Raw genomic sequence first — 24,691 nt, 5'->3', positions numbered from 1 at the left:
TATAAACTGCTGGACTCTCTGACTTCTATCCCCTATTCATTACTACTAAAAAATACCTTTAAATCCCCCTTACATTAAATGTGAACTTTTATTATAGAAGATTGGAGGGAGGTCTCTAGCACCCATGACAAAGGCTATGATTGTAAAGACTCCTATTAAGGATTTCACTTAATTCTATCACTTTGTTCTCCATTTAAGAAAAAATATTTTATGAGTACCAATAGCATTTATAGTTTCCACTAATAATATTCTTTAGGAATACTGCAAATACATTCAGCTATATAAGAAATATATTTTACAATTTTTCTGGGTCATGAAATATATATTAAACAAAAGCTTTCTAGTTTTTCAGTGAATATATATAAAACCAAAGCAAAATTATTGACATGAAGACAAGAAAAATCAGAATGGCCTGAGTAGAACTAATAAGGAAATTCCAATACACCATTATGATGCTATTGAGTGTTAGAAATATATACTGTACCCATAGAATACTGAATAATTTTTCAGAACATTGAGCAATTTCTAGTCATTGTGCTATTATATCCAGTGAATGTGAAAAGAGAATAACAGCAATGATAATGTCCTAAATTTTAATCAAAAGTACAATTCTTTTCATTAGGTGAATTTGGGGAAACAAGTTCACAAAACTATCAAATGTATCTAGTGGCTTTTTGAGACCTCACATTGGATTAGCATACATAATAGTTTCTGATTATCTTCTTCAAAAATCCAAAGAGAAGCTGTTCCTAAGTCAGGAACTGATAAATACTGTAATTAAAATGCAAAGTTCTATTAGATTTAAAAGCCACCTATGAAAACATCCTTAGATTTGAACTTGAATTAAAAAAATCCTTGGTTAAATTTTTAAGCAGCATTACCTCAGGTTTCTCAGGGTTGGCAAGCCACCAAAATATATCTTGTCATCTGCTTTCAAATCAAGGCCAAAATTATTTCCTGAAGATGTTGTTGCTATGTTCTCTTCCTGGTTAGTCTCAATGTCCACAATAGAGACATTGGCTAAAAGAGATAAAAAAATTAAAATTTTAAATAATAAATATATATAATAGCCTATTTCCCTTCTGCTACCTCTAAGGAAAAATCACTTTCATACTCAAATTGTATAGTAGCAGTTTTTCCAATCTTCTATACAGTCAATTGCCACACAATAATAATATTCCTCAAGGAGAGGCAGAATGTGATCTAACAGATAAAAGACAGGTCTTACAAGTAGGAATCCTTAGGTTTAAGTTGTATTTCTAACACAAATGAGCTGTGGGACCATGGGCAAATCACTCCACTTCTCAAATTCTTAGGCAAGTCGTTAAGACTATAAATTGCAGATGACTTGCTGTTAATTTGCACTAATGAAGGGAGTTTCATAGTATCAAAACATAGGTCCAAGTCTTCTTGGACCTTCCTTCTTTGGAGAAACAAACAAACCAAAAAATTTTCCACGAAAGGTTTTAGTTAATGTTTGTGTGGCAATGACTGGTTCTTAAAAGCTAAGTGTGGCAGAGGAGCACTATTACAGCTATTACATTGTAAAAATTGGGTTAAAGAATATGTCTGTTACTTAACACATGATTCAACTTTTCACATGAAGCCTGAATAAAGGATATAGTAGGGGACAATGTCTGAGTGATTTGGGATGAAGAAGACGAAAGAAGAGGGGGCTCTAACTCAATAGATTTAATTATTTTCTGGTAAGTAAAAGGCAAAGTTCTCAGTTGAGAAGATGAGGGAAGAAAGTGCCTTGGGAGGTTTGAGATAGGACAAAGAATTAGTAAGAGAGCAAATTGATTAGAGAGTTGTAAAAGGATTGCCATGCTTCAGATAGAGCCCAGTGGAGTTATATAATTTAAATTTGTAGTAGTTCCATTCAGCATCACCATTCATGACTTTCTCCAGCTTTGTACAGCATTACTTTAATATCAACAAGGACACTTTAGTTTACTGTAGTAATTACTGTAGTAATCCATGGTTGGGATTTGGCAAGGTGATATGGATCATAGGACAAGGGAGAAAGGGACTATAATGTAGAGAATATTATGAAATTGAATTGATTCCCTGTGAAGCTGAGCTAATAAGGAAAGGAGATCATAACCAGTTCAGGGTAATGGTCTAGAAGTAAACTGAGGAATAAAGAGAATGAAGGTAACACTAAGGTTGAAAAACTAGGTTTGAGGGTAGTGAATTTGAAAAAAAAAGTTGGGAAGATAAGAGATTATGATAAAGGAATTTTGGAACTAGTGAATATAAAAAGGCAACACTTAATAAGACAGAATGTTATATCTGGAAAAGACTTTAAAGATTAGCCAAACTTTTCATTTTATATTACAAGAAAACTGAGGCTGAGAGGTTAAATGATTAACCCAGGTTTATAAAGCAAAGTAATTATACAGTCAGAATTTCAATCTATGCTGTAAGTTTGCAAATTAATGGCTATTTCTATTATATCCCAATATATTAAGCAAAATAGTGAAATTATTTTTACCTCAATAACTTCAATTTTGCTGAAAATTTAAAACTACTTATCTGAGCTATAAAAATGGGTACTGATTTATAAGCTTGGGGCCTAATATATGACAGTTAAATTTTTTTCATTTTTTTTTTATGTGCTGTTTGGTTTATAGTCTTATGTGTCAGAGGGAATTTATTAGATATTTCAGCTACAACTGTTGCCTCAGACAATTTTTAGGCATTTGATAATTTCTTTTATACATTCTTTAAAAAATGGAATAAGGAACAAGGATCACTGACTTGCTGCCCTGGAAAGTCTTTCTAGTGGTCTTGGATTCATGGACATTTTCACTACCAGCTTTCTATAGAGAGTGTAATCTTGGAACTATCTGAAAAAACATTTTTCAAAGCTATTACAGGATGTAATTTTGTAAGTTGTGAAACAGTTGTATGCCTGAAAATTAAGCCCCAAGTTTCAAAAGAAAATGACAGAAGAGCCATTTGACACTTCAATCAGTCACATCTAACCCAAACCACCTATAATAATCTAAGCAGAAGAATTGGCTATATCATTTTTTTAATAGAACTTCTGAGAACTGACAATTATGGACACCATTTTCCTTGAGATTAGATGGTGAGTTGCACTAAATGGGATAATTAAAGTATTTAGGGTGCTATCACTAAAACTCACCTTGTTTTTGAATTCTTGACAGGGTGAAGGATTTCCATTTTCCATCATTATGGTTTTGGTTGCTGATAACAGAAGCAATGCCTGAACCCAGATCATAGCTGACTTTTATGTGTCCATCAGCGAGTTCTACGCTCATAAAATCTTTCTGTTTATAATACCAAAAATACTCGTGATTAGAAAAACACATACATAAAAAGATGGATTTTTGCTTTTGCTGAGGTATTTGTGACAGTTATGGTTTCTTTTCTAAATTTCTATGCTACATTAGAAAAAAGTTCTTATGAAACAGGATGTACCCATTTATATGTGTGAAATATAGTTTCTAATGATGTAAAATACTATAGTAAAGCTATTGAGATAGGTCTTATTGAAAGAAAAGCCTACTCTCAGCATAAATAAGATACTTTGGAAAGAATACCAAGTAAGCCATTAGGTTATCATTTAGTATCCTAGAAGAATAATTATCCATGTGGATATCTCGAGAAGGATGTGAATAATTGAACAGATATCTAGCTTGCAATAGTGGTTTTACTTTGACAAGATTCCAAACCAGGATACTCTGTAGTCTGTTATGTTCTGATTGTAAAGGAGCAAGTTGTGTATATGGAAAATCACATTAAATTTATATTTGACTTTATAGCTACTAAGGCAAAGTAAATTCTTGATACTGATATTCATGACTGGATGTTATACAACAATCTATTCTCTTTTTTCTTGCTTTATTTTATAATTAAAGTGACCCATGACATTTGTGGGCTCTGTAGTCCAACTAGTGTGTGTGTGTGTGTGTGTGTGTCTGTGTGTCTGTGTATCTGTGTGTCTGTGTGTGATTTTTTTTTTTTACCAGGTCTCGGGTGGCAAGGTACATCAGAAGAGCACTTGAAGAAAAGGTCCTGAACTTGAACATGACTGTAGAGATATTGGGATACCAGCGTATGGGGCGGCTGACTAAAGCATAGCCTTCTCCATCAAACTGGATAGTACCTTCACTGTCTTCTACCTGCGGGCTAGAAAGAGAAAAAAATTATTAGTCAAGATATTGTTAACACGACATTCACTAATTGTGAACTCTTGGAGGCCTGGGACCATGTGTCATAGATTCCATATATAAGTACTTAACATGAAGCTTTCCACTTATTAGGCATTCAGCAAAGATTTTTTGAACAAATGAATGGATGAATTAATAATATATCTTGTAAATGTTATTTAAAATGGGCCTGATTCAAAGGAGAGGTTATACTTATGGAATGGGATAGAAGAAAGAAAGGGACAAAAAAGAAAGAAAACCAATGTATTTACAGAATAGATGTAGTAATAAACACAAACATTTATTATATATCTACAAGGGTCATAGTATTGTACCAGTGACTTCAGTAATTGTATATAAACTGAAATATGTGGGAATTTTCTCTGCTGGTAGAGATTATAATCTGTCTTCTTATCCTGTGTGACTCATGTCCATGTTTTCCCACAAATCTTCTATGCAGGATTAAACTGAAATACTGGAAGTCTTCTCTTGATTAAGTGAATTCTCTGGCAATATAGTACAGGGCCTGTCCATCAGTTATCTTCCTCTCTCATTATTCTTGTCCAACACCTTTTTTTAGTCACACATGTCTTTGATATCTTTTACATTAATCCTCAATGGATTTGGTAATAGTCTGAAGACTGCATATCATCTACCATCTACTATACATCTACTGTCAATCAATCTAATAATAAGAATTTACAAAGTGCCTACTTCAACAGGAGCCTTGTGTTAATTTCTGGGGATATAAATAGAAAGAATGAAACAACTTCTACTTGGAAGGTAGGAAAATATATTTGAATATGAGAGACAACAAATTTGTATATAAATAAATTACATATATTTTATATGTATATATATATATATATATATATATATATATATATATATATATATAATATATATATATATATATATATATATATATATATATATATTACAAAGACTAAATACAAATACATACAAAATAGTTGAATATAAGGTAATTTGATAGGGAGGACACTAAGAGAGGAAGATAGTACCTGAGATGTGTTTTGAAGAAGGTAAGAGATTCTATGAGTCAAAATGAAGAGAAATTGAAGATAACTGGTACAAAGGCATAGCAATGGGAGATGGAGTGCCCTTGTGAAAAGAACAAAGAAAAGACCATATTGACTAGATAAAAGAATGTGGGAGAGAAAGTAATGTTCAGTGAGGCTAGAAAGATTGAGTAGAACAAGGTTATGAAGGACTATAAAAACTAAACAGAGGAATTTATATCTGACTTTAGAGAGAAATTGATTTACTAAGAGATTGACATAAATCTCTGCTTAAGGAAAATAATTTTGGAGGCAGTGTGAAGAATGGACTGAAGTGGGGAGAGATTTGAGGCAGGGAGATCAATTTAGTGTATCACTGCTATAATATAGGCAAAAGGGCAGGAGAACTATCTTTGAGGAGACAGATATTTAAATAGAAAGAATCAAGTGTAAGAGATATTGTGGATATTGTAAGGGAAATATGACAAGTTTGGTAACATATCAGAAATAAGGAATGAGGGAGAATGAGAAATTGAGTATAACACTAATTGAGGATAACCTACAAGACTGATTGAATGGTAGAATCTTTAACAGAAGCAGGGAAGCTTGGAAAGATGATTTGGGTGGGAAGAAAATGAGTTCTATATGAATAAATTGAACTTGAAGTATCTTTAGGAAATCCAGCTTTAAATGCTCAATTAAAAATAAGGAGGTGGGGCTGATGCTCAGGGAGCATAATGAGAATGGTTACATAGCTCTGGGATGCATTGATAAGGATATGATCATTAAAATCATGGGGAGAGAATTTAAAAATGGAAGAGAGACTAGAACAGAATTTTGGACAACATCCACAATTAGTAGTCATGTTATAGACAATGAACTAGAAGGATCATTGGAAGTTCTGAGACAGACAGGAGAAAAGCAAAGAGAAGAGCTGTATCTTGAAAATCTAGAGCAGAAGAGGGTATGCAGTAGAAGACATCAAGAAGGACTGAAAAAAGACCTTCAAATTTGACAGGTATTGAAGGTACAGGAAAAACAGGATAGTCCTTTTTCTCAAGAAGCTTATGTTCCAATAGGGAGAGAACATAAAAGGCTTTGGTTATCATTCAGATGAAAAAACCCAATGGTCCTTAGAGTACATTAATATCATATATTTGCATATATAACATGCAATTTCATAAGGAAAATCAAGATGGTTTCTAATATTGAGTCATTTGACATTGCCAAGGACTTTGACACTGAGAAGTTTATTTTCTGACTTTTCAGTAGCTGTGGCTGCTAAGACAAGAGCTGCATGCAGAATCTGTTGAGGCAGTAGCCCAGGTTTCATAACAAGAATTTTTTTTCCTGCGTGATCATTGCAGAGACAAGGTTGGAAAAGTAGAACAAAATTACTTCAAGACATCTGTCTTTCCATTAACCTTTGAGTTATCTTCAATTTTGATTCTTCCAAGATCATGGTGTTCCATGATTCACAGTCTTAAAGTATCATCCAAAAAATACTGGTTTAAAAATATCTTTGGAGAAAAAAAGCAATTTGGGATCATTGAAGATGATAAGCAATTTCCCCAAATGAGATCCAGGCCTTTCTTTCTTACCTTTAAATTCTGAATATAGTTCATCATCTATATTCATGCACATATACATACACATGTTGGATTTCATTGGCACAGTCAACTCTTGACGAAGAAATTCTTATTAATGTGGATTAAGCCTCTTCTGCAATTTATAGTTTTGAAGAACTCCTTAGGGCACAAAGATGTTACTTGCCCAGGGTAGCATAGTCAGCATGTGCTAAAGGCAGGACTTAAAATTAACTCTTCTTAATGTGAGGCAAGCTTTTTATATACTCTGCCAGGCTATTTCAACAAATACACACATAAACATACACACTGTCAATAAGCTGCCCATCCAAATAAAAGTAATAATTTAGGCAATATATTTCATTGCCTCCAATGTGGGTTACATGGCCAATCTTTTTTGAAACTTAAAAATTATGTACAATCAGTTTTTCCATTTCTTTTCCTCCCATTCTCTTCTTAACCCATTGTGATAATGGCTTCCAACTTTGTTACTCAATTGAAACTAATCTTTCCAAAGTTATCAATGATCCTTAATTGCATATTTAATGATATTTTCTAAACCTTTATTAAACACTGCTCTTCTCTTGGAAACACATTTTAGTCTGTTTTTTTTTTTTTTTTTTGGCGGGGGGAGGAGTGATACTACTCTCTCCTAGTTGTCCTTTTCACTCTCTGGCCATTCCTTCTTCTGCTGATTCACCATCTATATCTCATGCAGTAACTGGGATAGTAGCCAAGGCTCTGACACAATCCATCTTCTCTTATTTTCTCTGCATTTTCTTACTTGGGAATCACTTTAGCTCATATAGATTCAATTATCATAAAATGATTCCCAGATCTCTCTCTAGGTAATCCTAATCTTTTTCCTGACTACAGCTCTATGTCATCAAGTACCTTTTGAATATTTCAAATTGGATGTCTTGTTTGAATCTTTCAAACTTAAAATGATCAAAACAGCACTCATTTATTTCCCTTCAAACTGACCATTTTTATAAATTTTCTTAATGATGTCGAGGGCACCACCATCTTCCCAGGCACCTAAGCTCATGAATTTGGTGTCATCTTTGAATACTCATTTCCATTTACCTAACTGATTTGATAATTTTTCAAATTTTGTTGATTCCACCTCAACCATGTTTCTCACATCTGTTCCCTCTTCATTCTCATAACCACCATCCTAGGTCTTTATCACCTCTTCCTAGGATTATTGCAATAACCTTTAAATGGTCTCTTCTTCATGTCTCTCCCTACTCCAATCTATTCTCTACTCAACTGCCAACATTGTTTTCAAAAAGCATAGCTCTAAGCATGTCATTTAATAAATTCTGGTGGTTTTGTATTATCTCTAGGATCAAATATAAGATTTTCTTTTTATTATTTAAAGCTCTTCACAATTTCACTCTTCCTATCTTTTCAGTCTATTTACATTTTACTTAGGTGAACAAACCAGCAACATTGACCTTGTTCTTCCTCACACATGACCCTCCATTTCCAATCTCTCTGTCTTTGTACTAGGCTGTCTCCCTTTGTTGAACATTATACACAGATATCTGCCTCCTGAATTCTTTAATTTCTTTATGAGAAAAAAAAACCCTCAAATCCCACTTTCTTTCAGGATATCCAGCTGTTAATGTCTTTTCCTCTGAGATTACCTTCCATTTACTCTGCATAGATCTTACATTTACTTAGTTATTTTCTTATTTGTTTCCAACATTAGCATTAGAACTCCTTGAGGAGATAATTAAGTTATTAAGTCTAATAACCTCATTTATTTAAAAAAAAAAGTTCACACACCCTGAGTTAAGATCCAAGTTGTAGATCTTGAATGTACTTAGTTATTTTCTTATTTGCTCCCCTATTAGAATTTGACCTCCTAGAGGAGGTTATTAAGTTATTAAGTCTAATAACCTCACTTAAAAATTAAGTTCAATGCTCCAGGTTAAGATTCCCTGTCAGTTCTCTGAAGATATTAAACCATTGTGATATTGTTACAAAAAGGATAGCTATATAAACAAAATGGACATCATAGATTTCCTCTACAAAATTATGGGGCAGCCTCTATACACTTTGTCCATTCCTACTCAAGTATAGTGGAGAGAGGTCTAGTTTGGGAATCAAAAGACCTGGTTTCTAGTATTGGTTTTGCCACTATAATTATGTGAAATGGACAAAGTGGATGTAGGCTCTTCAGGCTTTAGTTTGTTAATATGTAAAATTTAAGATTGGATTAGATGATGTTGGCCACTAGTCCTTCCAGATCTAAATTCCATGATTATATAACTCATGAAGGATTGAGGAGAATCTCAAGAGTAATAGTCATCCATAAAAGGTGATTTTGACATGGCACACCTGCACAGAGAGATTTGGATCAATTAAATTTCAACTGATGTATGATTGCTTTGGATCAACTATAGATTAGTCAAATTTAAATTTATGGCCTTGAGATGAAAAGAAAGCAATAGAAATCTTTGTAATATATCTCTATAAACTTCTATTAAAATTATTTATCCTCATTAGAATGTTTTAAATGAATTTTTATTTTTATAGTTATAGTTGCCTTGTAGCTAGACTAACTCACTAGCAGTATGATTTTTGGTTTTTATATATATATAAAAGAAGTGTAATGCTTTATCTGTAATGCTACCTACAAGTGGAAAATGGATTACAGGAACACAGGTCATGGCAATATGTATGTGTGCCTTGGACTGGAAATAATAGTCAAGATTTATTGATTGCTCCCTAATTTTTCAAAACTCTATATTGTTGATTTTAATATTCATCAACTTTTCTATTATTTAGTTTCTATTGATATATTCTAATGTACTTGTAAGAAGAAATCCTTCCTTGTAGGAAGAAATTATATATATCTACACATAAATATTAATTAAATGATTTATAATAAATTTACAATAATGATAATAAATTTGTAATGATTTATAATAAATAATATTAACATTTATTCAAACAATTAGATTTGCTTTCTATTAATAGTAGAAAAACATTAATGCAACCAGTTGTACTTGTTTTGCAACTGTTTCCATTTGATTAATTGAATTTTAGTGAAAGAAATATAATTTTTCAGTGATTCCTTCATAGATGTTTGATCTAGAGCTTTAATGAATCTTAGAGGTCGTCTAAATCAACTTCTTCATTTTAGAAATGAACAAAATGAGGAGAAGAAAGGTAAAGTGACTGAACCAGTTACACTGTGAGTAATTAAGTGGTAGAGACAGGATTTGAACTCAGGTATCTGCCTCTACATTGAGCACTCTGTCTACTATATCCCATTATATTTTAGCCACCCAGAATTCTCCATTTGTCATTCATTCCCATACTCTCTTCCTCTTTTATGGTCATAGTTATTGTAAAGTCTTTTTTTTTTTTTGATCTGCTTTTTTCCATTTTGCATTATTTCATAAAGTCTTCCTATATTTCTTTTAATTTGTTATACTTGTTGATCTATGATGCATTATTATATTCAATTGCATTAATGCATTATAATCTAATCAACTATTTGGCACATTTAGTTCTTTTGGCCATTATTGTTTGGAATGACAAATAATGCTGCTATAAAAATCTTTGAAAAAATAGTTTTTTATGCTGTTGCTTTCATCATTACACCATTACTATATATATGTATATATGTGTGTGTGTATGTATACATAAAGCAACATTGGTATCTATAATAAATTTAATTTTTACATGTATTTATAATTTATCCTCATTACTGAATAACAACAAAATTCTTCACAAAACTTTCATCACAAACATGAATTGTCCATCAAAACAATTTCCCACATTAGCCTTATCTAAATATATTTTGTTTTGCATTTTAAGTTCAATACCTCTCTGGCAGGAGGCATGTGTTATATTTCATATCCAGTCTTCATGACTATAGTTAATCATTGCATTGATCAAAAGCATCACGGACTAAAATTGTTTTGCAACTTTTACTTCATATTCCTAGAATATTCTATGAAAAACTGTAAAAGTTTGCAATTCTGGCCACTAGTCCTTCCAGACTCCATAGCCTTGTCCTAACTCACTAGTCTTAATACTTTTTTTCCATACACTCTAGATTCTAGCAACATTGGCTTATTTGTATTATTTGAAGTGACATTTAATATCTGAATTCTGTATCTTATGCTGTGTCCCTCAAGCCTGAAATGATCTCCTTCCCTCTTCTCCTTTGTCTCTTGGTTTTCCAGAGCCCTTCAAAACTCAGTTTACAATCTACTATTTCAGGAATTCTTTCCTGGTCCCTTCCCATTCCCATATTTCTAAGTTCCTGGTATCATCACCTGAGTTTCTTCAGTTTATTTATATTTCTGTAGTTTATTTGTAGTTTTCCCTATTTGAAAATGAGTTCCTTCAGGGCAGGCATTAGATTTTTGCCTTGTTTTGTAACCCAGCATTTAACACAGTGGTTGGCACATATTAAATGACTGTTATTCACTAATTTGACTTAACCCAACTGGCACTGAGTTTTATTGTTTTTAATTATTTTTATTAATTTGATGGAATTAAGAAAATGCCTCAGAGTTGCTGTGATTTGCATCTGTTGATTATTAGTGAGGTTAAACCTCATCATTAATAATTTGTATTGATTAATAATTATCTGTTGAAAGTTTTCATTTCATAGTTTGAAAATTTATCCATTGTAGTTTTGATATTAGCTTTGTATATATTTAACAGTTCCTTATATATTTGATTTACAAAGATTAATATGTATATTTCTGTGTATCTGTCATTATCTATTAATATTTTCCTAAGCTATTATTTCTTTCTTTACATTTTTTCCATAGTATAGAAACTGTTTTTTAAAGACTATAACCAATATATCTTGTCTTACTTCTTTCTTAATTTCTTTAAGAAAAAAAAATCTCCACTCCAACTAGGATAAATTAATTTATTCCCTTTGCTCTATCTTGTTTATAATTTATTTTTTCATGTTAATCTCTCATCCAGGAGGAATTTATAGAATTATCTTATATGAAAGGGAAACCTACCTATTATGTGTCAGATTTGTGCTAAGTATTTTACAATCTTGTAAAGGTGTTTGAGGTGAACCTAAATCAAACTTTCACCAGATTGAACTGACTGGGGAGACCTCCTGTTAGATTTTCAGTGTGAACACATTTGAAAATAGCAAATGCTACAAATCAGGATTTGGTTTAGGAATTCCAGATAAAAAAATTTAAATGAAAATTTTATTATAAATATAAAAGAAATAGTAGATTGTAAATAATAGATTTGGAATTTCATGTGCAAAAAAAAAAAAGAAAGAAAGAAGAAAAGAAATTTCTTCACCAAAGTAAATCTAATACTGTTCAGCAAATTATAGTCTTAGACAATGACCTGTGAAACCGGGAAGTCACGTGACTTATAGCCATGGTTATGCTTGTGACAGAAGTACTAAGATCAAGACCACTGTGAAATTAGAAGATTTGGTCCCTGCCCTCAGGAAATTTACGTCTAATTAAATGTCCTAGATTTATTTTGTAGGTTTTGTTTTAAAATACTTTGTTCAACATGTGGACATTTGTTTTATTTTTTCCATGGTTCTAGATCCTGACTATCTTTTCTTCCCTAATAAGTATCCCCCTTAGTGCCTCTTCTTTCTCAATCTTTTATACTCCTTTTCCTTGGCTACTTTTGCATAATCTTTCAGGCCCAAGGAATACTAAACGAAAGTGCCTCAATCTTTATGATGAATAGAATGAATAGAACTGAAATTATATCATTTGATGCTTCACCTATAATAGCAGAATACCGCAAACTAAAACTGAGAGCATTAGGACACAGAAGATTAAATGAAGAGAGGTCAATCCATAACTAACCTGACTGTGCATCCTTTACAGTCTCCTTCTATATCTCGGAAATTCCACAACCCTATAGGTTTGCTGTCAAAGTATGTTTCACCCATACATCCAGTAAAGGTAATGACTCGTACAGCATCAGCCTTCTGCACATAGAGAACAAAACATTTGTTAGAAATTAGTTCAAATTGTGATCCATTGGTTGTTGTCCTTTGTTCTTGAAGAGGATCAAAATGATATCTCTATTTTAGAACTGAGTTTCAATATGTCTGACAGTGACTGTGATATGATCAGACTAATAGGAGCTCAGGGTGCTCTGCCAAGGTCAGACAGAAATTGTCCATATGAACATTTGAGGTAGCTTCTCTAATTTGCACATTTCACGTTTCTTTTGGGCTAATTCAAATCTGCTTTGCTTAGAGAGCACATCATTTTCTCTTATGAGGGCATGCCATGCTGGGCAGACCTGTGACAGTATCTCCCATGTCATACATCTGTGATCAAAATGCTTAAAAATAAACACAATTTTTTGGTCAGATTCATCAATGTGACATCTCCATACCTGTCAATAGTAGGTTCTTAAGAGATAATTGTTGAACTGGGTTGATCCTCTAGGTAAAGAGATGATAAATAAAGAGGTAGAATGAAAATTAAAGTAGAAATATGATAGAGCACTGGACTTGGAATTAGGAAGACTTTATTAGTTCAAATCCAGCTTCAGACACTTATCAGTTGTGTGATCCTACACATTTTTCCATGTTTGCCTCAGTTCTTTATCTATAAAATGAGCTGGAGAAGGGAATGGCAAAACACTCCAGTACCTTAACCAAGAAAACTCCAAATGGGGTCATGAAGAATTTTAAATGGTCGAACAGCAGCAGTACATCATACAATCATTTTTTCCCACCTCAAGCAGAGGTTTATTCCAAATATACAGATGCTGATTTTCCATTAACTTGCTTTTTGCTTTTTCTCCTCCTTTTTGCACTTCTCCCAATGGATTTATTTAGACACTGGTGAGTAGCTCTAATAAACACTGGAAGAAGCTAGTGCTTAAAATGATTGCTCATAAGGAGTTTTTTAAGATTATTTGTTAGTTCCCTTTGCTAATAAGCATATCCCTGAGGAGAAAAATAGCTTATGTGAGGGTGGGGAATGGATTAGCAGTGTCCTATAGTGTGGTTTCATCATGTGGCTTGTAGAATTGATATTCTTATTTTGTAGTCCTACCTCATCTATAAAATAAAATAAAATAAAATAAAATAAAAAACCTTTTGTAATCTCCCTCCACCTAAAGGTCAGGATTGGGTCCTCATGGGAACTAGCTTTTCAATCTTCCTGACAAATCATCTCCCTGGATATTTCCTACCAGCTCAGGATTAATCCATTCTATTCAACTGTGCTCTTCTATCTCACCCACAGGTCTTTTCACAAACACCTCATTTCATTTCAACAACATGAAACCCTTTAAAATTCAAATACTTGGTAATGCACAAGTACCTGCCATGAAGCAATTATGAATATTAAGAGCATTACCTCGTAAGAATGAGGAAAAGTTCAACTTAAAAATTTTCAGAGGCAGATCATGATCTGAAAGCTTATGGCTCCTGAGATATTTCCCAAGGTAGTCATCAATCTTTTAATTAGCACTGAGTATGAACTTCATATCACTTTATATCCTACATAAGAGTTAAGTCATAATGGATTATTTAAAATGAGGTTGTGTTTAAAAAAAAAAAAAAACAACAATATCCACCTCTGAGAAGACTTATGTGAAAAGAGATAAAATAAAAATGTCAAGAAATTTGCATCATATCAGAGGGAAAACAATTGCCATAGCATAGATGGATATTTCCTTTTTGGGGAAAAAACCGATTCATGAAGATTTTGTATTCAGCTTGAAAAAAGTACTGTTCAAATGGGAGTCATGTTTTCATAAAAAAAGAAAAAAAAAGTGGAGTTGAAAACTGACATTTTTAGAAAGTTTGTTTTTAAATGTCTTTTCCTTAAACTAGTTTAATAGAAATTCATCAGTTTATAAAGATCATCATATATAAGCAGGAAGGAAACCTTTTACCTTTAATTTCCCAGTTAAACCACCAACAAAGAGCATTGCATTTGCATCCACATCTAGAATTGTGTAGCCCGGGGGAGAGATTGAATTGTATGTGCTTGGTATGATGCTGGCTTTCGGTCCATCCAGTGCTCTAACAGAAATAGTTCCATTCCTCCCAGTTCTTCAGAAGCAAAGGGAAAGAAAGCAGAGAAAATAATATACATGTTTTCCAGACACAGTTCATGAAATAAGTGTACAAAATAGAGAGATATTTGGCAATGTCGTGTCTCAATATCTAAAAGATAATCACTTCAGGTTTCTTAGCTTTCAAATATTCCTTATTCCCCCAAATCTGAATTTAAAACCAAGAATCTGACCTCCTTTGGATGTTATGATTATACAAAACAAGCAGGAAACACAATCATCATAGAGTTCTCCTCAACCCTGGGCCTGCTGGCGAGTAATGATAAATGATAACAGCAGCAATTAGTTGATGGATTTGCCATTTGTCAAATGAAAGCTATTTTCTAGCTGCTTTACATTCTAGTTGAGAGCTTCCTGATGTGCTGTTCCTTTTGTTCATGCTAATGGGTCCTGGTTTCTACCATTTCTTCTTTCATTTCCTACAATGAGTGCACTCTGAATGATGCTCCATATTCAGCATCCACTTTCAAAATATCTTGATTATATCTTAGTTTTAAATTTACTGAAATAGGACTTCAGAAAATGAAAGTTTGTTTCTTTGAAAAATGCAAATTCAATAGATATTAGTTTTTTTCTATCAACATGCACCTATATCTATACTTATATAACACATGTGTATATATACACATACACATACATACATAATACTCACACATGCATGTGCATATAAACATGCACATATACACAGTTCTATTTCCATAAACATATCTAAACACATGTATGTTTATATATATATGTATAATACATCTATACACATAAATATATTCGTATACATACTTTTTAAGAACCTATGTTTTCTTCAGTTCTCCCATTTCTAGATAACATAATCTATCTAGATCTTAATAGAAGATATACATATATTATTGTGGCCAAAATATGTACCTAATGAACAATGTTCTGGAGATAAGCCTTCTCAATTTTATCTAGATTAGTCTTTGGATGAAAGATGTCTGTGGCTCATACTTTTCTATGGAAAGACTTTAAAGAGCTTTCCTTCTGTTCACATATCATTAGAGAACTCAGGGGTCATGTTCATGCCATAAAATGGCACTAAAGTAGATTTTATAGGAGGTCATATAAACATGTATATGCATATCCTATAATATAGGAATTTTTTTTAGACTTTATATAGATTTTTTTAAATAAATGAGAGAATTTGTATATCCCAATACATCTAGCAACACTTATTATGAAACTGATTTAATTTATTTATGTGTTAATTTTATGATAATTTCAAAATGTTGTCAAACTCAATGGTGATGGTTTTTATTACTCTGGTTGATTACCTTGATGCTTCAATTCGATACCAGTAGGAGTCATCGATGGTCAAATCTGGATATTCAACTCGTCCAACTCCAGAACCAACATCCCAGAGGAAACTCACTTTCCCCTTTCGCATTTCTATGGCCAGAAAATCAGTCTAATGTAGACAAGTGGAATAAGAAAAATAATGCACCATGAAATACTTGTATAAAGTAATCTGGTCCTTTGAGTCTATTGACAAGGGCTGGCTACAGTTTACATATGTGGAACATTTAGGAATCCTTAGACAACTCAATTCAAGTGATATCAACTATGTTCTTATGAATTTGCAATTTACTGCTTATAATCTTTAAAGTGACTCTTGCCCTGTTATTCATATATGTGCACTGACCATAGGTAAGGGAGTCCTACTTACTTATGTATTAATATTAGTTTTGTTTTTTTTTTGGGGGGGGATTTTGGCTTAAAACAAAAGTTATGGTTCATGTAATTCCTTGACTGATGAAAGTTCTGATTGATACTAGATCTTTGAATAAGAGAAATAGGCCAAAAGAGATCATTCTAAGTTTTCAATTTTAGTTTAGTTGGACAGCCCAATGTAGAGTAAGTTTTTGCCATTTCAACTTGAGGGATGATTTGTTCAAATATTGGAAATATCACTGGGAAAGATTTTAGTACTATGAAATTAGTAAACAAATATTGACCATTTAAATTTCATTTTAGTCGTTGGTTATTTGGTTTTTGTCCTTCGTTCTTGAAGAGGATCAAAATGACATCACTATATTAGAGTCAAACTACAGTATGTTTGACTATGGCTGATCAGACCAATTTAAGATTAAAATGCTCTGCCACAGGCCAGACACAAATAGTCTATGTGAACATCTGGGGTAGATTCTTTAAATTTGGGCATCTCATATTTCTTTTAAGCTACTTCAATTTTTCTTTACTCATAGAACACAGTGCCTACTTTGATGTGGGCACTCCATGCTGGGTGGTCTTTTGCCAGTGTCTCCCATGTCATGCAATCAATTCCAAAGTCTGGAAAACCAACACAAGGCAAGTGTCCACATGGTGGCCAGAAGGAACGTTGTCAAGGTTTTTTTTTTTTTTTTTTTTTTTTTTAATTATGGGACAAATTAAAGAGCATTGGACTTTGTAGCAAAAGACATAGGTCTGAATGCTATTAGAATGCTTCATCACTATGGTCTTTAATTTCTTCTTTATTAGACTACAAATAGTAACAAGCTCTATCTGTGACACATAATGGCTGTGTGACCCTGGGCAAATTGTTTAACTTTTTCACGTCTTGAAGGCAATTCTCTAAGACTTCAAGATATAGGGAATAGGAGCTAACTTGCATTGAAAGAAAGAATTCCTATATCTAGCTTTGTCCTATGCCAATGAACTCATAGTTCCAGTCTCTACTATTATTGCTACTATTTCATTTTTATATTATTTTATTTCATTGATGAAAAAGTACAGTTCTTATTTTTCACAAGTGAAAACCTTATGTTCAATACCAATTTGTCTTCAAACAGTTGGATTTGAAATTGTTCTATAAAAATGCATATAAGAAATGCAAAGGATCTAAATACTATATACAACAATTTTCTGCTTGATATTTATTTGCACAACTCTAACTTGATTTGATATTTCAAGGCACTGGTAGGAATATTTTATTTTTACATGGTGGGGGGAGGGTAAGTGGGAAGCAATTATTGCCATATTATAGGTTTGTAATCAATCAAAATAAGCCACTGGCTACACATATACATGGTATATGGATTTAACTGAATCAGCTGAAAAGAAGGTGCAAATCATACTTACAAACTTGGCACTGCCAAGATAAAAAAGGAGATTATCAGCCACAGCTGTCTTCACATTGACAATGATATTATTGTAGCTTCCTTTCTTGATTTCTGGCCTATATGTTCGAATACAGTCACCTCCAGAAGACACAGAGACTTTGATCTTCAAGAAAAACAAGGTACAAAGAACTGAAACTAACCCTCTTAGAAAGTTTGAAGTAGATTCCAAACAACCACAAAAGAGTCATCATTTTTTTCTTTGAAGTTTTTTTTCTATCATCAAATAATATTATTAAGTACCCACATGCACAAGACATTATGTTCATTAATGAGAACACTGAAGTGTTTTTCCCACACAGATATGGACAAAGAACTTTCCATAATTTCCTGTCTTTTAAGCTAAGTACTATTGTTTTTCTGAAACATACAAATGACATAATCTTATATTCACCTTCCTTTTTCTACCCTTGTTCTATCACTACTAACCAGGAAGGAAAATAATTGATCATTTCTAATTCACCAATTTTCAAAATGCAGTAATTTGGGGCTCATTTTAATATGTCCTTGGCTCTGGCAAAATTTTCTGTCAAATGACTTTCAAAAGGTACTTTTGAAACAAAAATAAATGTTCCTTCTTAAAACTATATTAAGTGATATCTCAAGATTTAAAATTCATGGATTTTTAAAATTACTTAAAATCAAGTAATAAATTGCTATTTGTGAATTTAAAAAAAATGAAAATTGCCCTCTCTTCTTTCCTATATTATTAAAATTGAAAAGAGCTGAACAGATTTTGTTCCAGATGCTCCAACAATAAGTATATTAATCTTTCTGTTAGGAACACAGAAACTTTTTAGAGTAAAATGGCCCCTTTTCATTAAGTTGCCAAGAAATGAAAGTGAAACTGAACTAACATCTTTGTAAATGCCTTTAAGGAATCATTTCCAGTTGCAATCACTAATGTAATTAGCAACATCTATTGCTAAAGAGAAAAAAGATTTCATTTGATCAATAGCTTTCAAATAACTCTAGAGTATTAAGAAGGAAGGCCCCATGGGAAGAGTGAAAAAGGTTCGTATTAGTTTTCAATTACATTCAAGTAACATTCTAACTTCAATCACAAGTAAAATTATAGATTAGTCAGTTTAGTATAGAAATAGGTAAAAACATGATGAAATTATAGAAATTTTGGGATAAGTTAAAACATTGTTTAGATTTTGAGAACTATTCTAAATCAGGGGGAGATTACACAGGTTAAAAGCCAAACAAACCAAATGCCATTACTGCGATTTACAACTCTGGGAGTCCAAAATAAAGCAAAATTTGGAATTTGCAAAGCAAGATCAATAAATTCTAGAAAAATTCTAAATAATCTTTAATATACCATATATATAATTATCATTTTATTGTATATCATCATATATTATTCTAATGCTGTATTTTTATGAATTATTATATGTAATCATAGAGTGAAGTCAAGTTATCTCAAGAACAATGGAAAGCTGATAATGTAATTGCAGATGTACTCCCATTTCCAAGGCTCTTTGGGATAGGATTCTCTCCTGGGTGGAGATTACTGAGGAATTCTCTTTGTTCTTACCAACTCTGCCCTGCCTCAGCCAGGGAGGTGAATATGGATCTCTACCAGTAAGGAGAAAGTCCTACACCAATGGATTTTGAAACTTAATTTACACTACAAAGAGGATGAAAAGGGAGTGCTGTCTAAAAATACTAATATAGTGACAGAGGATTTCATTGATAACTGAGTTTAAAACACACACATACTTACAAAATCTACAAACCATGTGGAACATGGAAGCAAGGGAAGATGAGTGAGTGATATAGCCCTCTAAGATTAGTGTCAGAAATGTTAAATCTAAGAATTAGCTGGGACATCCATAAACACAAGGAAAAGTATCAAAGTTGTTTGTTTTTTAACTTTGTTTCAGGACGAGAAATATTAAGGAAGAGATAGGACTACTGCTTGAAGTGACAGAGAAATAGTAATGGATAACAGAGAATGGTTTTTGTTTTCAGAACCAAGGGGAATAATTTTAGAATGGGAAAAAGAGGACAAAAATTTTTAATAGAAAGTTTATTCTTTTCCAATTAATAATTGCCAGTCAGTTATCATGAAGCACAGCTGACAAAATGATATTCTTAAAGCATATATAGTACTCCTTCCCTGCTCAAAAAAACCCAGTAGCTCCCTGAGGCCTCTAGGTTTAACCTATATTTGTTGGGTATTTAAATCTTTATAATCTGATTCCGATTCACTCTTCTGAATTGACTGAACCCTTTCACACCTATGTTTCACCCAAACTAGCCTCATTGCTATTTTCCTTACATTATCCTTATATGATATTTTCTCTTGCTTCTGTTATCTTTTCACAGGCTGTCTACCATACCTGAAAGATTCTCTCCCTTTCATTTCTGCTTCATACAATTCCCCAGTTCCCTTCAAATTATTGCCTCCTTGAGGATATCTTTTCTGATTTCCCTAGTTATTAGTATTCTGTTCCTTGAGATATTTTCAATTACTTCACATTTTTTTTTTTTAAATGGGTTGATCTGGTATATGTTAACTCCCAGGAGAAGATAAGCTCTTTGAATGTGGGAACTGGTTCATAGTTGTCTTTGTTTTTTTTTTTTTTTTTGTTTTTTTTTGTTTTTGTTTTTGTTTTTTTCCTGTGCCCTGGTACAGTGTTTACCACTTAATGGGCTCAATGAAGCTTTGCTGTATTGAATTGCATTGAATTATAGTCAACTGTGCTAGGATAGAGCTAGGAATACAAACATGAAACAAGACAGAACTGTTTCTCTCAAAGACCTTACAATACAGCATGGCGACAAAATAGACATAAATATCACTATTGCAGCATATTATACATTTAATAGGATGATTGCATTAGAGTTCATGAGATTCCCAAACAAAAAGATCACTTAAAGTCAGCAGGACTTCATAGAAGAAATAGTACCTGAGCTAGATCCTTAAGAAAGATAAACATTTCCATAAATGAAGATGTAGAGCAAAAAAATTCTGGAAATGAGGGGGGCAGATAAAGGAACAGGGAAGACAAAATAGAGAAAGAACAAAGAATCTTATTTAGCAGAAACATACAAAGTATGAAGAGGAATAATTGTATGTGATAGTATTAGAAAAATAAGTTGGATATATATCATAAAAGTATTTATATGCCAGATTAAGGAATTTATATTTTATTCAATAGGCAGTGGGAAGTTATTATAGATTTTTAAACAAGTGACATGCCTTTTGAGTAGAATATATAAGTATCTCATTGTACCAAGGCTTCCTATTTCACTTTGCTTGCTTTCCAATTTTTCCCCCCTTTGGTGGGTACAAGGTAGCCTGCATAGTCATGATCTGTCTGTCTTAGTTATAATCAAACATTCATTAAGCACCTACTATATGTCAAATACTATAGGAAGTGCTAAGGATACAGTTCTTAAAAAGAACTACATTCCCTGCCCTCAAGGAACTTATAATCTAAAATAGGAAGACAACATAAAAAGAAACTGAAAAGAGAGTAGCGGGGGTGGGTAAAGATGGGGAAATATGGTAGAGAAGAAAAAAGAAGTGAGAAATGAGATGCTTTGAGCTGACCATTTTAAGTGGAGATTTTAGAGTTCATGGCTCCATCTATGAAACAAAATCTCCCTCTTTGAATCAGAGGTGGAGTCCAAAGTTCATGAGATCTTGTGGGATGATGAGGTATTTCTAATAATCAGGCCTGGGATTATACAGAGATTATGTGTAAGTCAACAAATATTTATTAAGTGCTTATTATGTGCCAGGCACTGTGCTAAATACTAAAAATACAAATATAAGCATAAAGAAAGGCAATTCCTGTGCTCAAGGAACTTAGAATTAAATGAGGGAAGATAACAAAGTTGAAATATGTGTTCACAACAAAGTTGAAATATGTGTTCACAGGTACCCATATAGAGAAATGGTAGAGGAAATCCAGAGAGTTAGGAGTATAATCTGGAAAGGAATGCAGATATAGCTGGCCTGAATATTTTCCTTAAAATGAAGGTACTGGGAGGAACCATCCAAGCAGAGGTAGAGGTTATAGTGCTGGAAGGTACTGCCAGTGTGAGATGTTCAGGGGTAGAAGCAATTTGAAAGATAGACTTGAAAGGGAAAAAAATGGAGGTAGGATGACTAGTCAGGCAGTCACGAAAGAAGTTCAGGGGGCAGCTGGGTTGCACAGTGGATAGAGCACCAGCCCTGAAGTTAGGAGGACCTGAGTTCAAATCTAGTCTCAGACACTTAACACTTCCTAGCTGTGTGACCCTGGGCAAATCATTTAACCCCTATTGCCTCAGGAAAAAAACCAAAACCAAAACCAACAACAAAAAAAAGAAGTTCAGCTAAGAGGCAGAGGCCATGAATTAGAGTAGTAGTAGTGGGAAGAAACAGGCTACTATGAGAAATACTGAGAAGTTGGAAGATTCACAACTGAATAAATGTGATTATATGCATCTGACCCCTTAAATATTATGTATATACACATATATTTTATAATTAATAAACACATATAAAGTATAATTAACAAATAGTGTAATTTTTTAGATTATTTCTACAGCTCCTGGCTACTATTCCAAAATGTGAAAGGAGTTCCCAAGCTCTTTATCCAAGGCTTTTCCCTTTTTCAATCTGAGGCTAGTTTCACAGTGAACATACATAGCAAAGAAACCTATTTATCCTAATTGATAGCAAAATAGAAATTGGAGAAAGTATGTATTATATATAGATATGTATTGTGCATGTAATTACATATCTATATGTAGATATATAGGTATATATCAGATAATACAGAGTAAATGAGCTGTTTCTTTAAGAGGGAGATAACTAAGATCAACCAAGGGAAAGAATCTTAGTTCTTATTCAAGGTTAACGTCTTGAAATCTCTAGTGTAGTAAGAGGTGGATAGAGAGATGGTAGATCTGCCAATTCCTCTTGTGCCATGTCAGTTGCTTTCCAGAGTCTTTCTCTCTCATCATAGACCTTAAGAGAGGTTAGACTTATCCATCTTTTCTCTCAAAGTTGGAAACTCAGTGAACCTGAATCTCTCTTCACCTTCACTTTTACAACCTTCATGAAGATGTGGGCATTGAATAATCGATCTCCACCAAGAAGGAAAGGGTCCCATGCAACTAACTCTTTAAGCCAAAGGTTAGAATGGATTAAAAGACAAGATGGAGGCTAGATGGTTGTAAAATTAGCTGTGTTTGAAAGTGATTGACTGAGCAAACTAAAAAGGGCGATTGATGTTGTAAACTTGTCACAGGACTTTGCGCTTGACCCTGTTTTGTAACATTTTTATCATTTACTTTAATGAAGATGTATATGGCATAGCTTATTAAATCTCTAAATAACACAAGATTGGGAGGAATAGTCTCATAGAAGAGTTGGAGTTAGGTGATACCTGGGTTTAAATTCCATTCCAATATTAACTGTGTGACTAAGGACATCCTCTCCTTATCACCTGTATTTTCTCTTTATGATATAAGGTAGTTCCAGTCTTTTTTTTTTTTTTTTTTTTTTTTGTTATTACTAGGGTGGTTTGCCATTTCCTTCTTTAGCTCATTTTATAAAGGAGGAAACAGGCAAACAGGGTTACATGACTGACTTGCCTATGGGGTCACACAGCTAATAAATATTTCAGGCCATATTTGAATTCAGGTCTTTCTGACTCTAGAACTAGCACTCTATCCATTTATCTACCTACTTGTCTCATAATATACCTTGAACAGGTTTATTCTGTATGGTATTTATGAATTTTACTTTTTGAGAAACTTTCTCAAACAAATTCTCATAAATGAAACCTTCTTTCTTTAGCTTTCCTTTCCCCTCCCTCGGCTCTCTTTTTTAAAAAATCTCTCTCTACCCTTCTCCCCTTTTCCCTCTTTGTTTCCTTCTTTATTTCCCTCTCTCTTCCCTTCTTCCTTTCCATCTTCCAATCTCTTCCCATTCCTTATCACCCCACCTTTCTCCTCTCTTTTCCCTTCCCTCCCTGTTAGAAAATTCTGTTCTGAAACTTGTAGATAATTTTGCTATAGTTCTTTGGTAAGCTTTCTAAAACAAAAACCTTCAATCAATTGGAATCTACAAGGCATTTCTTATAACTGTGCTATTTACCAGTTAATCATGATGAACTCAATTATATGTTACTGAGGATGCCAAAAGAACATCTATTGGATTTCTACTGTAATTTGTCATTTAGTAACTAGATCATTTATTTTAAAAGATTATCAGACACTCCATAAGAAAATCAACAAACCAAAAGAACATCACTTTAAAATTCATCTTAAGCTCCTTTGTCATCTCTAGTATTTATTGGGGCAAAACAAATTTATTAGAGCCAGGTCACATAATACAAATTAATGAAATATCAACATAATCTTTAGCAAGGACAAATTATATTTGGAGCTGCATATATACCTTCTAATCTTTTGAAAGAAAAATATATTCTATATGTCTCTTTTTTCTGAAGTTTGAAATACTATATGCTCATACATACATATATACATATATTATAGATGTTATATATGTATATATATAGATATAAATCAATCTATCTATATATAATCACAACTTGTATAGGTATAAACAGAATATATAACAAATGCAAGATAAATTGGGATGAGAAGTTAAAAACTGGATTGAGAAAAGTAGAATATAAAATATCATGTTAGAACTGAACACTGAAGCAAACCAGTATCCTAAG

The 24,691-nt window shown here is 32.8% G+C and overlaps 1 protein-coding gene across 1 annotated transcript in view; it reads right to left on the bottom strand.

Moving 5' to 3' along the window:
* LAMA2 (laminin subunit alpha 2) overlaps positions 1–24,691 on the bottom strand; it is a 770,763-nt gene that overhangs the window by 51,322 nt on the left and 694,750 nt on the right. Inside the window, exons 46-52 of the mRNA XM_051997719.1 lie at positions 17,956–18,099; positions 16,152–16,285; positions 14,683–14,842; positions 12,627–12,751; positions 3,999–4,161; positions 3,155–3,299; positions 882–1,020 (exon numbers count right to left, since the gene is read on the bottom strand). Of these exons, the coding sequence (XP_051853679.1) occupies positions 882–1,020; positions 3,155–3,299; positions 3,999–4,161; positions 12,627–12,751; positions 14,683–14,842; positions 16,152–16,285; positions 17,956–18,099 (1,010 nt within the window). The remainder of the gene's footprint in view (positions 1–881; positions 1,021–3,154; positions 3,300–3,998; positions 4,162–12,626; positions 12,752–14,682; positions 14,843–16,151; positions 16,286–17,955; positions 18,100–24,691) is intronic.

The sequence above is a fragment of the Antechinus flavipes genome, chromosome 4 (assembly GCF_016432865.1).
Source record: "Antechinus flavipes isolate AdamAnt ecotype Samford, QLD, Australia chromosome 4, AdamAnt_v2, whole genome shotgun sequence".
NCBI classification, from domain to species: domain Eukaryota; kingdom Metazoa; phylum Chordata; class Mammalia; order Dasyuromorphia; family Dasyuridae; genus Antechinus; species Antechinus flavipes.
Note: the sequence above shows the minus strand (reverse complement) of the source record. Positions and strands in the feature narration are given on the sequence as shown.